The 21453-nt window shown below is 39.9% G+C and overlaps 2 protein-coding genes across 31 annotated transcripts in view; one reads left to right on the plus strand and one right to left on the minus strand.

Annotated features, from left to right (window-relative positions):
* Nucleotides 1–8403, plus strand: part of AGFG1 (ArfGAP with FG repeats 1) — a 46694-nt gene extending 38291 nt beyond the window's left edge. For 3 of the 24 annotated variants that reach the window (XM_086844864.1, XM_086844849.1, XM_086844863.1), the window contains exons 7-14: nt 272–430; nt 1384–1593; nt 2437–2617; nt 3273–3352; nt 3647–3739; nt 6458–6616; nt 7220–7311; nt 7687–8403. In XM_086844864.1, coding sequence (XP_086700990.1) covers nt 272–430; nt 1384–1593; nt 2437–2617; nt 3273–3352; nt 3647–3739; nt 6458–6616; nt 7220–7311; nt 7687–7746 — 1034 coding nt within the window. In that variant the 3' untranslated portion in view covers nt 7747–8403. Of the gene's footprint in view, nt 1–271; nt 431–1383; nt 1594–2436; nt 2618–3272; nt 3353–3646; nt 3740–5030; nt 5079–6457; nt 6617–7219; nt 7312–7686 lie in introns of all 24 variants that reach the window. The other 21 variants (XM_086844873.1, XM_086844858.1, XM_086844869.1 and 18 more) reach the window with 13 other exon arrangements.
* Nucleotides 8404–10240: 1837 nt separating this feature from the next.
* On the minus strand, nt 10241–21396 carry SLC19A3 (solute carrier family 19 member 3). 7 transcript variants are annotated; one of them, XM_023933199.2, is made up of 8 exons: nt 21297–21396; nt 19280–19379; nt 18563–18800; nt 17343–17499; nt 14615–15431; nt 12540–12732; nt 11895–12036; nt 10241–11151 (listed from the first exon to the last, which is right to left on the minus strand). In XM_023933199.2, exons 4-8 carry the CDS (start codon nt 17490–17492, stop codon nt 11029–11031), a joined length of 1425 nt encoding a protein of 474 aa, XP_023788967.2. In that variant the 5' UTR covers nt 17493–17499; nt 18563–18800; nt 19280–19379; nt 21297–21396; the 3' UTR covers nt 10241–11028. The 7 variants fall into 7 exon arrangements, 5 of the variants coding, with proteins under 5 accessions (XP_023788967.2, XP_023788968.2, XP_086701006.1 ...); XR_015274711.1 differs by lacking the exons at nt 18563–18800; nt 19280–19379; nt 21297–21396 and adding an exon at nt 18230–18484 and having other exon boundaries at nt 11895–12066; XR_015274710.1 differs by lacking the exons at nt 18563–18800; nt 19280–19379; nt 21297–21396 and adding an exon at nt 18226–18306 and having other exon boundaries at nt 11895–12066; nt 17343–17495.
* Between the last annotated feature and the right edge of the window lie 57 nt (nt 21397–21453).

Below are 21453 nucleotides of genomic sequence, written 5' to 3' on the forward strand. Positions count from 1 at the left end.
GAAGTATTGAATTGACTCTGTCTTCTAAGAGAAGCACTTCAGTAGATCCAAAAGGATGTCACACTACCAAACCAAGTGTGTGTCTATGCATATGTATAGCATATGCACACACTTCAGTATGTTTGAATTCATGTGTAGAGCCTATTGCTAAGATTTATTTTGCTTTCCTTTGATTTGATCATGCTTTAGAACTTCTGCTTGAGTTTACACTTGCTGTTTGTCTAGATCTTTGGCTGACTGACTTTCTTTTCCTTTTTTTTTTTCTTTTGAGTGTGGTGTTGTTTTAAACTTTTTTTTCAAATTTTCTTTCTCCCTTCTTATGTTAACTTTAACCCACACACAATTTCTGGCTGTCCAGCGTTCAGAACGCTTTCATCTAGCTGCAGTTTTGGTGAATTTACTTCAGCTTTTCCTCTCCAGGCTGTACACAGTAAGTTCCACACAGTGGAAAACTCAGCTTGCTTCATTTTATGCCATTGTAGTATAGCACTTCCATTCCTACTGTTGCATATGTTTCAACTTGTTGCTTATGCTTTTAGAAAGTTGTGTTTTTGTTTTGGAAAGTTCTGTAGTATGAGTGGAATCATCAACCAACTATTATAAAATGTGATACACTTAATGAAACAGCTCATTTAAATTTAAGAATGTGACCTGCCTAGATTAAATTGTCTGGACAATGAAGAGATGGAAGTTCATGGTGTAATACTTGATCTGAAATTCAGTTGTGTGGACCTGTATCAGATTTCTAAAATAGATTTATGTATCTCTGACATCAGTGGAGATTTGTTATAAAAGAGCTGTGTTGTGTCTTCCCCCTAACCTCTTTCCTGATTGGATGCAGTCTAAAACTCCTGAGAACAGAGAATCAAACTCTTTAAACCTGGGCATGAAATCATACAACTTTTGGACTTCCAGGCACTTCTTTTTGCTTAGGATGATGGCTGACATCTGAAATGACTAAACCACTAAGTAAATACAAGTAGTAGCTATTCATTAGCCACATATGGTAGGGAAATGAAGCTTCTGTATTTTGAATGTTAAAGATTAAGACATCTTTTTCTAGGAAGCTTTTGTTACTGAAATTACTTTTTAACAGCTAAAAATAGCATATGGTTTTCAGGATCAACTTATGACTGTGGTCTAAAGTGTTGAAGTTTGGGGTGTTTATCCCTAATATGCCGTCCAAACAGTACATTATAATTTTTTTTCTGATGGCCCACTGAACTCTGAAGGAAATGGGAAACAGTCTTAAATGTGTAGGATGGGGCAGGAAAACACATTGCCTCACATAACCACAAAGGGAGGGTTATTATGCCATCAGTTACAGTTGGAGAGACTTTCTAACTTTGGAACATTGATCATGTTTAACTTAATTTGTTACAGGTGGAAGTGCTGGATCAGTGAATGCTAATTTTGCTCACTTTGATAACTTCCCCAAATCCTCCAGTGCTGATTTTGGATCCTTCAATGCTTCTCAGAGCAACGCCACAGCAACTGCAGGCAGTAAAGCTGCAGTGAATAAACTGAATCTTCAGTCAGCTGACAAATATGCAGCTCTTGCTAATTTAGATAATATCTTCAGTGCAGGGCAAGGTATTAAACTTTATTGTTTGCCATGGTTGTTCTATATGTGTATAGTTACCACAAGGATGGCTGTGCTTGTCAAAGTGCTGTAACTGTATTTAAAAATTTCCCTTCTCTAAGTGATCAGTAGAATTTTGTGTCAATGTACCCTTAATGTGCAAGATGTAAGTTTTAAGACATCATTCCAAAAGGATGTCATTAGAAGACTGCTTTTTGGGAACCTGTTTCCCATCAAGATGAATAATTCTAAATTAAAATATATAAAGAATCATTACTGCAATAATAAAAACATATAAAAATACAAATATATATTTTAAATTTGTACTAAAACCTATAGTGGATGCTCTGGAATGGAGAGCTGCAGTTGTTGCAAAGACGTACCAGAGCAGCTTTCTTACTTTTCTGCCACAAAAACATTTGGCTTTAGTTTTTCATAAGATACTAGCAGTGATACTTAGATTTAGTTGATAGTAAATTAAGGAGAAAAAACTAGTTATTCTATTACTCAAATGTTCATCTTGAATAGTGTGTTAAAACTTACGTTCATTTGTACTGAGAAGTTTGTTCTGAAATGGGTTGTATGCGGTTAGGTGTTCTGTTCATTTTCTAGTTGCAGATGAATGGCTTATTTTTCTAGGAAAACAAAAGCTCTTTGGGGCTGCAGAGTACCTATAGAGGCAGGACATTTTGCTAATGGCTAATGGCTTGTTAAACACTTTCTCCTCTATGCCCTAGTGCATATTTAATTTTTAAGTCTGCAACCATCTGTGAACTTTCATTTTGTTCTCAATGTCAGCAGGACAGAAAGTGAAACCATCTTCAGTATGTTTAATCTGCTCTCTTTCTTTCTAGGTGGGAGTGAGCAGGGAAGTGGCTTCAGCACAGCAGTGTCCTCAGCAGGTCCTGCATTGTCAGCCCCCAACCAGTCAAGTGCATCTTCAGATAAGTACGCGGCACTGGCAGAGCTGGACAGCGTGTTCAGCTCCACGGCCACCTCCAGCAACGCATACACTGCCACCAGTAACGTCAGCAGGTATGCTGCCATGGCTGCTCTGTCCCCACGCTGGCTGCAGCAGCAGCATGGAACAGCTTGAAGTCATTTCTCAGTCTGGTTGTTCTTAGCTAAACAGGGAAGTGTTGAATGAGTTTAGAGGTACAATTGAAACTGCATCTCTTGTTTTAAATTCAGCAGTAGTGAGGGATAGCATACTCTAGGAATACTGTCAGCAGAATGTTCTCTGCACCTTTCTAGTCATGACATGCTAACCCTGTTAGATGGTGGCACTTTGCAGAGTACTTGCATGCATGCTCAGAATCATAGGATCATCCCTGAAAAAATAATTCAGGTATTTTTAATATAAATGGTGCCACCCCTTTCTTTTCTAGATCACTGAAGTAGAAAGTACCAAATGCCTATTAGGGGGTTGGTATTGCAAGTGCCCCTAAGGCTTCTACTTTGCAATTTTTATGTTGTTGGCCCAACATTGTTCTGCTGCTGTGGTGGAAATGACTTTCCATTTCTCAGCACTAGTGAGAGTGTCTGACCCTGGCATCAGGGAGGTACATTGCAGTCTGCACATAAGTGTTCATCCCCTTTCTTTTACATGCCAGCAGTAACTGTAAATTGTATTTAATTATTAAACAAGCAATTCTGATTTCACTGAATGAATTGTATAAATTATTTCCAGCAATGCTTTTGGAACAGTACCTGTGGCTGCTACTGCACAGACACAGCCTGCATCTTCAAGTGTGCCTGCTCCATTTGGAGGTATTGAAGTGTTACTAACAACCTTTGGGGACTGTAAGCAAGCAATCTACTAATTTTTACTTGATAATGCTCTACTTTGATACCACTAGTACTGAAGCTAATAAAGGTACTATTAACAAAAAAGCACTCCTGTCAAAGTAACTGTGTTTTTTAATGTATCTTCTTACAAATTCCTGATTTTTCATCTAAATTTGGGTATTTATGTGTTTTTGTATAAAAGCTGTATAAACTTCATGTGAGTCAGACTGGCTGTTAGAGAAACACTTACTTAATAAAATGTCTTTAATCTTTCAGCAACACCTTCCACAAATCCATTTGTAGCTGCCCCTGTTGCCCCTGTGGCACCTTCAACAAATCCATTCCAGACCAATAGCCGAGGAGCAACAGGTTAGGAAAAAATACATTGAGTGTTTGAGAAACTTCCTTTAAAGAATTGCATTGATTCTTTTTCCCTGTATCTGTATAATTTCTTAAAGATTTTCTGTATTATCTGTCCCTAGTCTATTTGATGTGTTGTGTGTTTGCTCAGTGTTGAGGTGAAATTGTAGGATTTCAAATGGTGGCCATGAAAAATGTTGAAATGATTTGTTTGAGCTCTACCTGTTTGTAATCTATGTATCACCAGCTTCCAATATTATAACCTTGACTTTAGAGCATGTTTATAGCAGGTAGCCCTGACATCAGTGATCTTGAAAGCCCTTCTTTTTAATTTATTTCTTTATTTTGAAGTGTTGAAAGCTCTTAAAAAATAAAGAGGTGGAGTCAGAACCAGTAAAAACAAGGCTCTTGGGATGTTAGCTCCTCACCAGTCCATTTATTAAGTACATTAGTGTCTCTTTTTTAAAGCATATCTTTAATCTTTACACTCGTTTTGTGGGAGGATTCTGTAGAATCATAATTCCATGGGCAAAACTTAATCACTTTTTAAGAAAGAAAACTTCTACTTCTTTAAAACTATGAACTTGGATTTAGATGGCTGCCACGTTATGCTGATTTTCCTCTCCAGAGCAACTGCTAAATTTTGAGACCTTTATCTGTTAGCTGGACTTCAGCAGATTAAAATCATTTTGACATTGAGTTGTGGTTTGCTCAGTGATTTAGGTGGACTTAGTTAAAAACTGATTTGATAAATTTGTATCTTCTGCTGAAATTAATTCTCTTTTCAGTGCCTTTTGAGATATTATGCAGCTAAACTTGTTCAGATATTTGATTCCCAAAATTCCTAGGTGGCTTATTTTGGATCATCATTAAGAATTTGTAGCCTCTTTAGATAAATTTCTTTGAATATGGCACCTGTATCCTTCCACCTTTTATACGGCTGTCCCTGGCTTGCTGAGGTTCCAAGCCTTTGGCAGCCATCCTGATGTTCCATACTAGGTGACAGAGATAATGTCTATAAGTAAAGAAAATGTTCAGCCCCTTTCAGTGTAAAGTGTAAAGTTATGGCTTATCCTTTTATATGTTCTTCCTGCATGGACTTTGCTATTTAGTACATAGGAGATCTGTTTTGTAAAGCTTATTTCTGATAGTTGTCTAATATTAATCTATTGCTAGTCACGCTATTGATGAACTGTTTGGTACATATGTGTATCTATTTCTCTCTCTATATATAAGAAATGACTGTTCAAGAGTGTATAAATGATTTGACATTGTCTGGTCTCTTTGTGGCTTCCATAAGGCCTCTCGGGAGCAATGCACTCTCACATATTTCCTCAGGCTCATTTTGGTAGGTGGCCACATTTGGTATCAAGTTTCTTGTGGCTAATTGTTCTTGCTTGTAAAAGCTTATTGACAGCTATCTGGTTCTCTGCACGAAGAATTGTGGAAGACTTCTTAAAAATGGAATGGGTGTGGGTATTTGGCACCTGGGCAGAGGGAGAGAAGAGCATACATAAGACATCCTGTTGAGCAACCAAAACAAAACCATTATTGATACCCTCCATGGTCGCCATACAGTGCTAATGAGTGACTGTTGAAGTTTCTGCCAACAGTAGTTTGATGCCTTTTGGGATATTCCAAGTCCCCTTCTGATTTTGTTGTGCTTCTGTTTGCTGTTTTAGCCAAGTTTGCTGTCGAGTTAGCTGCTCTGCTCACTGTTACTTGAGAAGAGTGTTAGTACATTAGTTTTGCGTGCACTTGTCAACAGTTTGTCTGTATGATGTCTTGCCCTTGAATTCTTTTAGGGTAAATATTTCACCTGATAATTAAGCTATATTCATTAAATTTATTTTATCAGGTTTTTTAAACAGTTGAGCTTGCATAAAATGTAGCTTGCAACACTTCAAAAGAGAAGTCATGTTTAGCTAGCATAGAATACCTTGTGTCTGTATTCGTACCAAAAATCTTCCTATACACTTCTCGTTTCAAGAATAACTCCCAAAAGACTGAATAATGGTTTTGTTGCTATACTTTTGCACCTAATGTGCTCCTGTTTATTTGCTGAAGGCATGGGGAAATGCTTTTGAGCTGTGTGTTCTTTATTTGAAATGTTCAGCAGAGAATCAGATGAAAAGTTTTGGGCTCTTTTTGTTTTAAGTTCTACCTTAACAGTAAGAGGGTTTGCAATAGGAACTTTGTGTGCAAATAATGTGCATGGTGAGAATTTCCTTAAAGACATTAAAGATGGGATAAAAAAAGGGGATGCATGTATCCCTTTGATTTTTATTTTTTTTTTAATTAATAACCTCCTGTGCAGCTTGAAGTAGGAAAACCCTTTAATGCTTTTCTCAGAAGGAGAAAAACAGAGGGGCTTAGGCTGCCTGAACCTGCTTGCTTCTTATGTGTACAGACTTCTACCAGAGTAGAAGGGGGAAATATATGATAACACTGAGAAAAAAATTAATTTCCTCTTCAGAAAGTGTATCTGAATGTGCTGGATCTACTCAACTTTAAATAATGCCATTCATTTTTAAAGTGTAAAAGCAAGTTATGCACCCTGTTGGTGGTGATTGAAGGGGACAAATCAGTTCAGTGGCTATAGAAGTTGAACCAAACTTTTGTTCAGTCAGAGGACATTAGAAGACTTTTAACATGGCCTTATAGTAATTTTTTTCATGAAAAAAGTGATTTCTTACGAATAATTGCATGTTATTTTTTGCCTACTAGCAGCAACATTTGGTACTGCATCTATGAGCATGCCTGCAGGATTTGGAACTCCTGCCTCCTACAGTCTTCCTACTAGTTATAGTGGCAACTTCCAGCAGCCCACGTTCCCAACCCAGGCAGCTTTCCCTCAACAGACTGCTTTTGCTCAGCAGCCAAATGGTAGGTCTGCATGTTTTAGATAACCTTGTCTAAACTGGAAACATGGAGAAAATGGTCTGTCTATAAGTTGGCAATAATGGGTGGATATTTATTTCTACATGAACTTGATAGTAATGTTGGTGGGTTTCCACACTGTTTCGGCTCTGTAGTTGAGTCTTCTGACTCGGCTGTGTGCAGTTGTGCCACAACCAAACTGAAATTTTACCAAAATCTCATACTAAAATGGTAAGTATTCCCAGGCTTAAAGGGGTTTTAGGCAAGAAGGGCTGTATTAGAATGTCTGCAACACCTTATTACACTTTCTCTAACTTCATAGAACACGGGTAAGAGAAAATTGGAAAGTATTTTCTCCCTGAATTTATATGATATCATAACACTGAAAAAACTGTGTATGTAGAAATTGGAGATTGTTGAGTTATGGACAGTTGAAAACAAACAAAAAGCTCAGCCACAGTGTTTTACACTTACACTCCTGATCATAAGGATAAGTAGGATCAGTCCTGCTGATTCTGCAGTTCAAACTTAATTTTGGCTGGGAGCTGCAGCAAAGAACTTTTTGAACATTATTTAGTAGTATTAATTTTTTTTACTTTTCTTTCCAAGGAGCAGGTTTTGCTACATTTGGGCAAGCAAAGCCTGTAGTAACTCCTTTTGGACAAGTTGCAGCTGTTGGAGTATCTAGTAACCCTTTTATGGTGAGTTGTTTCATGTCCATGATTTCTGTGTGTCCAAAGAAGAATAGTCTGTAACACTTAATTTAGAGATACACAAAGATTCAGGGGTTTTCTTGCTTTTAATAAGGGAAGGCAGCATGTGACTCTCCTAACTGCTGCTCACTGCTCTGATGATATGCCATTTGTAAGGACATTCAGATCAAAGCAGAGGTACTTTCATACATGTTCCCACAGTAGTGTAATTCCAGAGAAGCAGCAAAAAGCAGATTGCAGTAAAAAAGAGAAGTATTCCCCAGCAAGTTATTTTTTTTAAAATATATTCTGCATTTATGATTTACAATATGGGAAATATATCTTAACTACTTGTCTTACTTTTCTGTGTTCCTTTTCCCCCAGGCTGGTGCACCAACAGGACAATTTCCAACAGGAAGCTCATCAACCAATCCTTTCTTATAGCCTTATAGACACTTTACCCAAAAGAACTCTTATGTGGTCACATAACATCTCTGCGCCTCTTGCACTGTTGTCTTGTTTCACTGATACTAGCTTTAAACACAAAAGAAGTCTTTAAGAAGTAAAAATAAAAGCCTGCATTGTGTACCTTTAAAAAACTTCAAAAAGAAAAAAAAAACCACCTGACACAAAAAACAACAAAACCAAACCCCCCACCAGGTAATAACGTGCAAAACAGAGGGCTGTGGTAACATCCTTGAACCTGTGAAGTGGCAGGTAAAAAGTAGCGGTATCATGTGTATTAAAATTGGCTAATAAGTTATTGCAGATACCACACTCATTATGCTGCAGTACTGTACATACTTTTCTTAGAAAATAGCTATTTGTGCATATCAGTATTTGTAACTTTAACACACTGTTATGTGAAAAAATGTTACTGGGGAATAGATCAGCCACTTTAAGGTGCTGTTGTATCTCTTGGAATGAATGAGTTGCATCACTTTAACTATTGGTATTGGAAGTCATGAAGTTAAATTGAAGGTTTGTTCATTTCTCAAAATGTTTTCCTTTCCTAAGAGCTCTTCTATTTATACATGCCTAAATCTCTAATGTTAGAGGGATACCTGTCTGCATAATAAAGCTGATCATGTTTTGCTACAGTTTGCAGGTGAAAAAATAAATATTAGAAAAAAAACTGTGTAGCATTATTTCTGTGCAGTAACATTTACTGGATGAAAATGTACACACTGTGTCTTGTACACAGATGAGGTGTACAAAGCAATGTGTTTAAAGTTGAGTTAAGCTTAAAATTTTCACATGCCTCACTTGGATGTGTTTCTTTGTGTCCTTGTGATGAATCTTCCTGTTCTAGTTCAAGTGAAGTGACCTGTCACACAGCAGTGTTAGGTGAAGTTTGGATTGTTTGAATAGAGTATCTGTCATGCTGAAAGCACTGTGAAGGGTATTTATTGGAGAGATTTGCAGCAGTGACAGGCTCTGAACAAGCCTTAGTTGTGGTCTGAACAGAGTGTGTAACAGCAGACCAAGGGACCACAGATGTAAGAGCCCTCTCTTTATTAAAAACTGGTACATATCAGTAACAACTCCTGTGGAATATTACATTTGGTGGGGTTTTTTTTGTTGGTTTTTTTTTTGGTTTTTTTTTTCAATTCACAGAAATATTTCCTGCCATACTAGAGTGACATTTGTAGAGGGAAAAGTGTCTGGCTTGTCTTCCTCTGTAGTACTGATAAGGTTCAAGAAAAATATAACTGCATCAAAGTAGTTGGTGTTTTACACAGAGATAATTTGGCTAAAGTTCAGTACTGGAACTAAGCAAATAATGTAACTATATTGTGAATACATAAACTGCAAGCTTAAAGGTTTCTATACCAGCTGGAGAATGAATTCCAACAGCTTACAGGATAACAAGAATAAATAAGGTGAGATTGACTTTTTTAAAAAAGCTCATGCAAATCCATTTGAGATAAACATGAAAATTCTTCAAGGTAAGAGATTTTACTTGTAATTGCCTGAATGTCAGATATGTTTTTCTAGGGCATCTGAAAGGTTTGACGTCTGCTTGTAAAAATATTTATGCTAATTTTAATTTTTTATGCTTTCGACTTCTGTTGCCCGCTTAGGGGGGTTGTAATTCCTGTTTGTTTATTTTTGTTTTTTAAACTTTGGAGATACCAAGCAGGAGACAAGCAGCTTATAAAACATGCTGCCTGTAAGTTTTCCGTATTTAAATGTCTGGTTTTGTCCTGTTGGCATTTTAAAAACAGGCTTCAAGTCTCTCTTTTGTTTCTGATGGAGACTTCTGGACAGAGTGTGGTGTTCAGTTCCCAACATTATCTGGGGAGTTCACTGAACAAATCCCCAGCAACTGGAGGTTTGCAGGGTATTAGCGACACCCTTACTCTCACCACTGTATTTTAGTGCAGTGTAAATAGTTGTAACTCTTCCTTGTTCACCAGCCATGGCTGTTTTGGATAGTAAGAGGTAAATGCAGTAGAGAGTAGGGGTTCAACAGGGCTTGTGGAATACCTGAAAATGCTTTGTGCAGAGAACTGGACCAAATCAAAGAGATGTCTTGTCAGTGAGATGAAAAATGTTACAAAAGAGCAACAATTTCTGCCCTCTTCACTTACAGTGGTGTAAATTAGGCTTTGGGCAAGGGCTAATGAGATCAGCATCTATAGAGATTGTTCTAATCCAAGTATTACTGCTGAGATACTGAAACTGATTGAAGTATGCAAGACATGTAGTTTAGAATATGCTGTAGAAGTAGTGGAATACGTTATTTTTCATAACTGAGTTAACTGCAGATAAAATGTTTGCAACTTTTAGCTAAGCACACCTTTTTCGTCTGTGTTCACTGATTTTAGGTTTGTCAAATTCCAGATAAGCTGAAGATCTTGTATTGTTTTGAGTCTTCTGTTTGAGTCTTCTCTATGTTATTGAGCATAAACTGACACTATAAGTGTTTTGTTGATTAGGTTTTAAAAATAGCTTTATTTACAAAATTAGTTCTTCAACCCTGATTTTAAATGTTTTAATCATGGAAATCTCTGCAGTTGTTCCCACAATTGTTCATGCAAATAGCCTAGTTACCTAAAAGCTGTATTTTTATCCTTTAGCATCAAAGCACCTCACTTGATAACTTTAGGCCCCTTATACAGGAATTAATATGGCCACCTCCTAGATTAGACTTCAGTCCTAAAAAATCAGCTGTTAAAAGTGTAAGAAGATGCTACACTTGCAGGATCATCCTGAGTTCTGCAAAGCAGATGTGATGTCCAGTTGAAAATGTGTTGTTTTCCAAAGGCCTCTGTGACAAATTTTCCGACAGGTCATTGTCTGGTACAACTGTTTTAGATTCCCTGGGCATGTCTGATGGTCTTTTGTGAGTAACTAAATTGCCTTAAATTGAAGTACTCAATAGTAAGGGAAAGTCCCAAGGTTGTTCTGTGAGTTCCACTGATACGAGGTTCAGGCATCTGGATGTCCTTGTGCTCATTAAGCCTTAATAGAAGTTTTTGTGTCATATGACTAAACTTGAATTAGAAGACTGAGGAATGTTTGTATTAAACTGCTGGTGAAGAAGATAGACCAAGTGCATCATCCTGTTGACAAAGCTCTCTGTGCAGTAGGCTCATAAACAGCCTGCTTCAACCTGGACCAGTTTTGCTTGATTGAAAATTTCCTTTCTCCTGATTTGTCATCCAGATGATGGAGCCTTGTGCATTGTTTCTTATAACATTGTTGCTTTTGTCTCAGTTGTTAAGGGGCAGTGCTTTCAGCAGCCACACTTGTATTTCTGCATTTGATTGAAATTATGGTGTACATACTTCTGATCAGGAAAATTCCAGCTATGACTGTGAAGTAGCTGCCATAAATGAGAAACTGGGAAATGGAGGTGGGGAAGGAGAAAAGTTAATAACTAACAGCAAAACCAGTTTTTGACTCTAAGGGGTGTCCCTCCATTGCTGCTTTCCCTTCCCTGTCACCTGTGCCCAGAATGACCCCATCTTGAAAGAATTCAAGAAGTCTGGACTGCTTGACTTGACACTAGAAATTCTGTGGCTGTAAAAGGGGGAGAGAATGTCCTTCCCAACCTCAGTAAGGGAGGACAGCTGTCCTGAACTTTGTCTCTTTTCTAAAAACATAAAAAATTAGGGACTTGGACTCATTCAGGGTCTAAGTTTAAACTAATTTTAGAAATTTAATGGGGAATTGCAATGAGTTAATTTTCAGAATTACAGTAACTTTAAAGGTGAGTCCACTGTAACTTAGAATTACACTAGTAATAGACCCATGGATTGTCTTTTCAGCTGGCTTCCTGCTTCTGGTTAGGGTCGTTTGACTAAACTTATGAATAGTAAGCCTTTAATTTAAAGAATACCCAGAGCAACAGGTGGTCACCTTTCCCCTCTGTTCTGTGAACACAGAATATTTTCCAGTATTGGGAGGCCTAGAGGACAAGCAAGTTGGAGCAGTTCAAGCCAGTTCATTTTAAATTAACCTTTTTCCAGGTGAGTAACTGTCCTGAGCTTGCACCTGAGTTTGCACATTACCACAGGCTAATCTTGGGGTAATCTCCTTCGAAGGAGAGTAGGGGAACGAAGCAGAGGGACTCAGTGGCTTACCTGAGTGCTGATATCCAGTCCCAGACCTCTTGAATCTACTACAACAACAGTTAAAATCGTCTGAATCACCAGTGCAACAAAGTTGTTGAAGCCAAACATCAAAGCATAACGCTCCATGCTGAGGTTGACAGCAATTTGAAACCTGACAATGACGGCAAAGGTTCACAAAACTCTGGAGAGCAAGGATGGGTGGATGCACTTTACTTACGGGAACAGTTTAATGTGCACACTGCATTCTTCAAAGGACATGGTCAGTTCAGTCTTGGCTATTAAACTCTATCAGCTTCATTTTGACAGAAGTTTCTTGGGTGTTTCTGGCTCTGTGACTTTTGTGATTCTTGTTTACCCTTGACTTAATATTTTTGCTAAATACCTGTGTATATTCATTGGATCACTTTGAGAATACTCATATAGTGACCATTGAACAGCCAAGTGCTGAAGCCATCTAGTTCTGACTTGGAGTGTACTATGGTAATGGTTAGGTCATATAATTTTACCCAGTTTTATGCAGGCTAGAAACAATATATGCTGCTATCATAACCTATTTAAATTTATATCTAGGGAAATTCCAGTAAAATTTTGTTAAATATAAACATTTGACAGATTTAAATCAGTTTAGTTAGAACAGTTGTGTGTTGTACTTACGTTGCTATTGTTATAAGGAGCATATAGCAAGCTTTAAATGCAAGGTAACCAGCATAACATGCCCAGATGTTGTCAGTGAAGTGCATAAGAAGCAGAGAACCAGCATCCAGTGCAGAGAAAATTCCCAAAGCCAGTTCTCCAGAGAGATCCCAGTTTACTTTGACGTATCCAACTGCCATGGATGTTGCCGAACCTAAAAATTGAAAAGTAGTAATTAAAACTTCAAAACATTCTAATTGAGAGCCATTGCATAACTGTCATTGGATCATGCCAGGAGCTCTTCAGTCTTGGTCACAGTGGACTTTGGTAATGGTGCAGATTATATTTCCTGTTAGGGACGTGGGAGTCTTCCATTAGTTTGGATGTTGTCCTCCTTGCTTAGACCCCTCGCTGACTGATTTGGGAAAGTACCTCATGCCTAAGGCTGGAGGCAGCGGTGGTTTTGCTCCATTTTTAGATGACTATGAGGAAAGAGAACAATCCTACAAAGCATTTTCTGCCAAAATATGTATAATGACTTCGGTTATTTCATGTGAAGTTCCTTATGGAAAGAAAATCTAGCACCTCATGCTTGCTTTTTTTAATGGAAGTGTTATTTTCAGTTTCTGGTGAAAAGCCTTATGAATTGCATTCACCAATGCCTTTGGCCATCACATGTAGCAAAACCTTTGTTTGCTGGTTGTATGTGCTCTTCATCAGAATTCCAGAAATTGGAGCAAACTAATCCCTTTGGTCCGTCCCTGCCATGAGCAGTGGTTCCCAGTGCTGCGAGTGCCTTCTGTACTCTGAAATTGTGTCAAGTGCCAGGGGGTGTAAGTGCAGGAAAGCCTTTGGGAACACTGCTCAAAACAGTGAAGTTCTGGAGTAGCTTCAGTAAAATGGATTTTCATGCTGATTGCAGGGAGGAAAAGTAAACTGACAATTCCCTGTAGAAATGTGGGATACAGCTCCTGGAATGTAGGGGGAGACAGCTGTGTAAATGGGAGCTCAAAACAGAGGCTGTATTGGTGCTGCACAGCTAGGTAAATAAAGTTTCACTTTGCCCATATCCTTTTCTTCTGTGGCTAAAGAGAAATGGAATTTGGGTGGACCAGGTAACTAATGAGAGGCAGAATGGCTGAGGTTGGAAGAGAGATGGAGATCACATGGCCTTGCTAAAAGCTCAGTCAACTAAAGGAAGCTGCTCAGGATGGTGTCTAGGTTTTGACTCTAGGATGGAGAGTCCACACCTCTGGCTAACCTGTTCCTGTTTTAAATCACCCTTGGAATAAAAATGTTCTTCTGTGTTTAAGTGCAACTTTGATTTTGTGCCCCTTGACTCTTGTAATGTCACTGGGCACCACTGGGAAGAGCCTGGTTCCATTCTCTTTGCTCCTCCCCTTCAAGTCTCTGCACATTAGTAAGATTGATTTTTCAAGGGTAAACAATAACAGTTCTCACAGCCTTGTCACATCACAGAAATGGTTTCACAAAATATTTTAACATGGAAGGGACCTGCATGGATCATCATGTTTAACTCTGAAGTAAATGGCCCATATGGGGGTTGAACATACCTTTGTGTGTGGCAAACTTGCCAGTCAAGATAGAAATGTAATAATGGAATATTTGTTAAGGAGCACTTAGACTGGAATGATTTATAATCTAGTGTCTGAATAGACTATTTCACAGTATGCTCTGAGTAGTATTTAGAGCAGTGTATCTACTAATATTTTAATTCTTAAATCAGCCAGCTTAAGGTGTATTTGAGGGAGGAATATGCAAGATATCATTGCACAGGGTTTTGCTTTGCTTACTTGGGGTTAAACAACGTGGTCTAAACAGAGCTGTGAACTTAAAAGTCTTAAAACATTTTGGCAGAATGAGTCTCCTCTAAGAAGGAAAGGCTTATTTATATATGTTTTGTAAGACTATTTTTGAAGAGCCCACTGTAAAAGTTTATAGTAAAATCATGCTTTGTGCCCTGTTTATCTCTGTTTACTTTAGTCCTCATAGGAGATAGAAAGGAACCGAACACATTGCTGAAGAATCCCTCAGCACAGGATACAGCACACAAGTACCTGCTAATGATTACTTACCCAAAAAAGTTGCTATTGCTTCGACAGCTCCGTTGTAGACTGGGGAGCTGTGGGAGGGGGCTCGCAAGTCCCACAGCACCTGGACATAATTCACAACCTGGTTAAAGCCGGCCGTGGCCAGAGCCCACCACAAGGACCAGTAGAGGAGCGGGCGGGAGCCGTAGCAATCCCTCAGGTCCCTGCCCAGCTGCAGCAGCACGCTGAGCGTGTGCCTGTGGGGCCTGCTGTTCCCAGCCTGGGGCTGGGGGCTCGGGCCCCTGGCAGCAGCACTGGGGCTCCTTTCCTCTGGGCAGCTCCAGGGCCCGTGGGCAGCGCCCGCAGCCGGCCCTTTATCGGGCCCTGGCAGAGGCTCAGGGGCATCTTTCCTGTGGAAGAACATGCTCCTCTGGGGCATGGGCAGGAAGAAGGAGCACACGAGCGCCAGGGACACGGAAGCCAAGGTGATGGCGTTGAGGTAGAAGTAGGAGACGTGCGCCAAGGACACCAGCAGCTGTCCCAGCACGGCGGCCACGGTGGCTGCCACCAGAGTGACGCTCCTGCAGTAGCTGGTGACCCTCTGGTAGTGCTGGCTGCTGACCACGCTGTAGATGTAGGCGTAATAGGCCACCTCGGTGGCTGTGACCATGCCATAGAAGAATTCCACCAGCTGCATGGCCACCACTCCATGTGCAAAGAGCAGCAGGAGCCACGTGAGGATGAGGCTGATGCCCTGCAGGAGGAGCACGGGCTTGTAGCGCACGTAGTCTGTGAGCAGGAACACTGGGAAAAGGAGAGCGAGGTAGGAGTATGTCCAAACTGGCAGAATCTCGTTGGTAACCTAGAACAGAATAAAAGAGGAAATATTGAAAGAAACAAACAAAACAGCCCCAACCCCCCAAACGTTTAAATTACCTCCTCGATGGTTTTTGATGGTGTTACTGCTGAAATAATGTAATTGTGATGATAGGAAACATTGAATTGTGTGAATAGTGCAGGCTTAAACTGCTTTAAGTTGCATGACTGTAATGTCACTGTGTAAGGACCAAAGACAGTGATGCTATGCTCCACTAAATAAACAGATAGATTGTCTTAAAATTCATTCCAATAAAGGCCTATGAAAAAGGCAGGTTTTGATGTGCAGCTGTTTAAAGCAATTGTAACTATGTGTCAGAGGCAAGTCTCTCTAGTTTCAAATCCTATTCCCTAGAAGCTGAAAAGGAAGGCCTGTTTCAACTTTTTATGTGAGTCATTGTACACCTTTGGTCCCCTCTTTTCTTTGTTAGGTATAGAAAAAAAAAGCATGTGCCTCTTACAGTGGGGAACTGGAACTGTACATAGTGTGTAGCTGCAACTAGGGTACTGCACCTTTTTTTTTTTTTTTTTTTTTCTGATTTAAAGTGTAAGAAGTAAGAAAGTCTTTCAGTAAGTTGGACTTCAAAACATAGATGCCCTGTGAAGAAATTATTTCTCTTTTTTTCTTAAACTGTTCTGAATTTGGGTTGGAAGGTGCTGTTTGTGGTTGCCACTTAAAGCTCAGTGCTTGCCTGGGCAATTTGGCCACACCTGGGGCAGGTATCCCCCTTTTAGTGACCTTTGTGACTCTAAGTTGCCTGTTTTGGGGAGGCCTTGCCCAGTAATTGTGGGGCCTGCTGAGGTATCCATTCCTGATCTCTTGTTCTCTGCTTAAGCAATTAGACTAGAGAGGAACTGTGTCAAATGCTGGAGGAATGCTTTTTACTTCTGAACAAGTACTGGAGTGAGTTGCATAGTGAGCAGCAGGTTCACTGTATCTTTCTTTCTGTGTGACTTCTTTTGTTTCTCTGAACTTAGAATTACCTCATGGAATTAACTCACTGGAGGTGAGTTTGGCTGAAAGAGACAGTATCTGTACTAGGCTTGTTTTTGAGTTAAGGATTCTTGCTGAAATCAGAATTAAGGCATTCTATGATGCTGTGTGACTTATATAAGAAATAATGCTTTCCTGTGTGGCTAAAAAAAAATAATAATAAAAAGGGAAGAGAAAAAAATCTTCATGACAGTCTAAACCACAAATGCCTTTTTTTCAGCAGAAACCTTGGTTTCACAGTGTGCTGGTAGGTTCTGCCTTAACATTTGCTACTGCACATCAGGAATGACTGTTCTCCATATTAGCTGTATGTGGGTGTAACAAGCCTGGGTTTTCTAATTTTACCGTTAGCTCCATGACTCAGCCACGTGTTAACCATGTCCCCTTTTGTTGGGAGGTGTACTCCTGAAGCAGCCAGTGCTGAACACAGGAGCACAGCAAGGAAACTTGGAGTGCATGCTTTTGTCAAAACCCTCCCAATTTTTTTGAATGTGAACTAACCTCCACAGGTTAATGAATGCATGAAATAAAGGGAATGTAGGAAATAAGCTTTACAGGTCATAAGGGGAAGGCTGCTTAGCTTTCTTATGTTTTGAAATCAATGCTGTCAGTGTAATCAATTCCATGGTAAGTAAAAAATAAATGTCTCCTCTGGGATGGAGAGAGGAACTAGCTGACCTGATTTTGCTAAAAATATCAACCACCAAAGGGGCTTCAAAGTCCTAAGAATGTAGGGACTTTAAAGTTCAGACCTTCTGCCAAAGAGGTGACTCCTTACTCTTTTCCAGAGGCATCTTAAATATGGGTCTTCAGATAAAATGTTCACACTTCATCTTCCCTTCAGTTACTGCAGGCCTAATGCTTTAAGCATTTTAGTTTCTGCTTAAGAGAATAGTTACATACCTCTTCAATCGTTAGGTTTTTGTCTGGTCCCGTTAGATAGGGAGTGAGAAAAGATTCTGATGGCCTCATTGTGGTGAAAAATCCATTTGCACAGATGATCACTGTGGGATAAATCCAGCTATGGCTTGCAGCTCCCTTCCAGCAATCCATAGTCTACCTAAACAAAATAAAAAGGTGGCAAAGGAAGAATAGATGCTCTTCACAGTCGGTAAAAAATCATTTTCAAGTTTACTTTTCAACTAAACCTACACTTGCTCCCCTGAAGCCATAACCACCAGTGAGGGCTGTGGTGGTGGCGTCCAGTGTAACTGGACTTTGCGGGACAGATGGCCAAGGGCTGTCCCCAGAGGTGACTCAGATGTCTGGCTGGTGTGCAGATGGAACCAAACCAGTGATCTCAAGCTCTCCTGCATGAACTGCACACCTGGATCTCCTCTGAGGCAGGGACACCTCTCACAGTTTCTCCTGAAACTGAGATTCTTTGCTGCAACACATTCTTGGTAAGAGACTAAGTGTGCTCAGCCTTGAAACCTTGACTAAGTCATATATAGAACTTACTGCACATATTGCATAATCCTTTAGACAGAAGCAGTTGACTAAATCTGGGACTAGGAGTGGGTTTAAGCTGCACCACTCAGACTTCCCTCTGAGAGGAGTTTAAAACCCAGTGACTTAGCAGGAGGGTCTGACAGTTTTACCTGGTCCTGTCATCTCTGCATTAAGTCAAGTACACCTTCCTGCTGGGTCTTGTTAAACCACTGAACTTTGTTATATAGATAAAGGGAATTGTCGCTTCCGTCTAGTGAGTGAAATGTGTGGCTCCAGCTGTGCCACGTGCCTAAGCCAATGTCCCTCTCACTAAGCCAGTGTTTCCCTCTTGAACCTGCCTGGAATCACAGCTGCAGCTTGTAAATGAGCAACTGGGATCAAGGTGCATCATCCCTGGTAAACTCTCTATTGTCTGTCAAAGGTTGTTCATAGTGACGTGCTTAGGGCTGTGCTGTAGCAGAAGAATAAAGTTCCATTACAATCTCATTTCTGAATAAATGAGTGGGTGAGCTGTGAGATTAAAGCTCATCCTGTGTGCTCTTTTTCTGTTGAATTGCAGCCTGAGTACCCAGCGACACAATGACTGCACAAGTGTTCTTGGTGGCAGTAAAAGCCATCAGGTAGCTCAGTCCATTGTGACCTCAGTTTCCTCAAAGTTCTTTAATACTCACTGTGTTTCTTGCACTCCACTCTTTGGAGAGGGTAAGGAAAGATGCAGAAACTATCTGTTCATGGTGCCTGCTCAGACTTAGAATAGAAAAAATGTTGACTTCACTTTTGAAAGCGATGACCGAAAGGAAAAGGAGGCTTGTTTCTTCAGTGTAGTTGGTAGCAAAAAGAAGTCTAAATAGATTGGGTCTTTCAATTTAATTTTACTTGTTTTGTGTTAAAATGTCAATTTCACTGATCCTGAAAACAAGAGAAACAGTGTTTTTGGTCAAAAACAAATGAAAGCAAAGCGCTAGCTGCTGTTTAATCATGCTGCTACAAGCTGTGTATCTTAAATTATTGAATTCCACTCTATAGCAGGCACTATTGAAAAAGTGCTTCTACTTTTACTACGAGATGTTATTGATTAAAAATTAGTATACATCATATGGTATAAAGACAATATCTCCGTGACCTCAGAGGAATGTTAGAAAAAGTGGCTCTAACCTTGTAACTTCATTTAAAAAAATTCCCTCTGTAATCTCTCTGACAAGTAATTGTAAATAAAATACAGTTTCTAGTATCTTTAACTTGAAACCTTATTTGAAAAGTGATAAAAATATAAAAATTAAGCCCTGGGCTGATCAGTAACATTTGCATAAATCTTGCATCACCTCCAAATGCACTGAACAAGTCAGTATCCAGCACACTCCCAAATAACTGCAAAGGTGATGAATTACCTGTCAAAGCTCTGGCTGCGGTGCATTCCCTGTGGATTCAGGTGCAGTTCTTCCTAGGATGACTTTGTCTTGCAGAGAAGTCAGGAACCACCCTTTAGAGCTGGTGGTAGTCAGAAATTTCTGTAACTCTTTTTCCAAAAAGTTCTTTCTAAACTTGATAAAATGTTATCAGAATTTCAATAATAACAACTTGTCATAGCTGTTTTTTCTTGCAGAGCTTGTCCATGAAGTTTGCAGGGAAAGAGTTCTTTGTGGTTTTTGTCAGCAAACTGAGTTCTATTTTTAAGATAAAACTATAAGATTCACAGTAGCTAATGATTAATAAAACCTGTTGTGACAAGAAAGCAATGATTGCATTCTTTCTGTTAATAAATACCTTTAAAAGCTCTGGTCTCTGATTCATGGAAAGACAGAGCGCCAGTTTTACAGTTTGAGCTAACAGTGGCCCTGTCTCATGCACAGCAAAGAGGCCTCTGGGCTTGTGGGGTTTGCTCTCACTGTCCTGGCTTTGCTGGGGCTTTGGGAGGCAGGACAATGCATGCTTCCTTCTATTAATTGGTAAGGAATTACTTCTGTATAGGGATGGATCTGTCATTTAAGGACAAATGGGTGAAATTAAGGTGCTAAATCTAGGTTCTAAGCTAAAAAATTAACAGACTTGCTTTAGAAAAATGCTGCTTTGTTTTCCTTTACCCATTTTTTTTAGACTGTACTGCCTGCATCTTCCAAGGTTCATCAGAGGCTGGAGTTCGCCCTGAAGCCTGTTGGTAGGACATGTATTGACCCTGGGAGCAGATGCTGAGGCCCTGACAGAAGGGGAACTTTGTGAGCTTGACAGAGCCTGGCCTGGTCCTGCAGGTACAGAAGGTTTCCTCAAGTGCTCAAGTGTGTGGTGCAACCAGGCAGGCAAATGCTCAGGGGAGCTGGGCCTGCCTCTGCCCTTCATCCTCTTCTGTGGCCAAGGGCTTCTGAGGCAGGGAAAGAGCCTTGGGAAGGGAAGGTGCTACTGGGCAGGGGCTGAAAGGAGCTGCTGGCTCATTTTCCTCTGGTATCACATACAGTGCTTGGGCATGCTTTTAATACACATACACTATTTGTTCCTTCCTTGTTTGCTCAAACTGGCCTTATCAGCTTGCTGGACTGTATCTTCACAGAAGATTTGTGCCCAAACCCACTAATGTTTCAAAGGTGTATTTAGAGGCAGTTGCAGCTATGGGGAGGAGTGTGTCCAGCTCTGGAGTTCTGTGTTTGCATGGAAACCTTGAACATCCTGGAAGAAAGACAAACAACACTAAAAGCTGCTAGGAGAGGTGGATGTGCTGAGGATTTCCTTTTCCTGCAGAACTAGACAGCCTGTGGTTCCAGTATTCCTTGTAACCTGCCAAGTCTCATCTCCTCTCTAAAGCATGTGTGTGCAGGTACACAAACACACAGGCACACGTGTACATCTTACTCTTTTAGAAACCTCTGATTGCTGGGTGAGTTCTGATCTGCAGCTGAAAACCCAGGATCACATAAAGCCTCGTCTTTTGCCTCTTAACACTTCTAAGAGCTGTCTTCTTTCTCCTCTATTTTTCCCATAATCCTTCCTGCCAGCTTCCAATCTCAGAATCATTATTTTGGAGATTAGAGAGAATAGGAATGGATTCTTTTCTATTTGAAGTCTTATCTGTTTTCTGAAGATGGTGTTCTCTAAAGCTGCAAGCCACACACATTGTGTCTGTTTGGTTCCTTTGCTCCTCAGTGGCATCTTACAGTCACAGAGAGCGGTGAGCTCCAGCCAGAACATAAGAATTTCTATGGTTGGTAGCAAAAAGTTTCACATGTTGTTGATTCCTTTCCATTTGTCAGATATTGCATGGAAATATTTGTTTACTTTCTGGATCAAAGGCAGTTTGAGACCATGGAGCTGAAAACACCAAGTTCCTCTTCTTAATTTAAACAAAAACTCTAACTTCTAGTCCAGGACTGACACCTAGATCTAAACTGAATGCCTCAAAAGAAGATGGCTACTCACAAGCAAGAATAGTAAAAATAGTCCTTTCTCTCCTGGATTCTGTACCTGTTTCTTCAGGCAGGAGCATTGTGCCCTCAGTTCTGCAGTAAGAAAAGAATTCTCACTGGAGACTAAGTACATCTACTTTTATGACTGCATTGGTTAAACTGTTCTGCTT

Source organism: Cyanistes caeruleus, chromosome 10 (assembly GCF_971803275.1).
Source record: "Cyanistes caeruleus chromosome 10, bCyaCae1.hap1.1, whole genome shotgun sequence".
Taxonomy (NCBI): Eukaryota; Metazoa; Chordata; class Aves; order Passeriformes; family Paridae; genus Cyanistes; species Cyanistes caeruleus.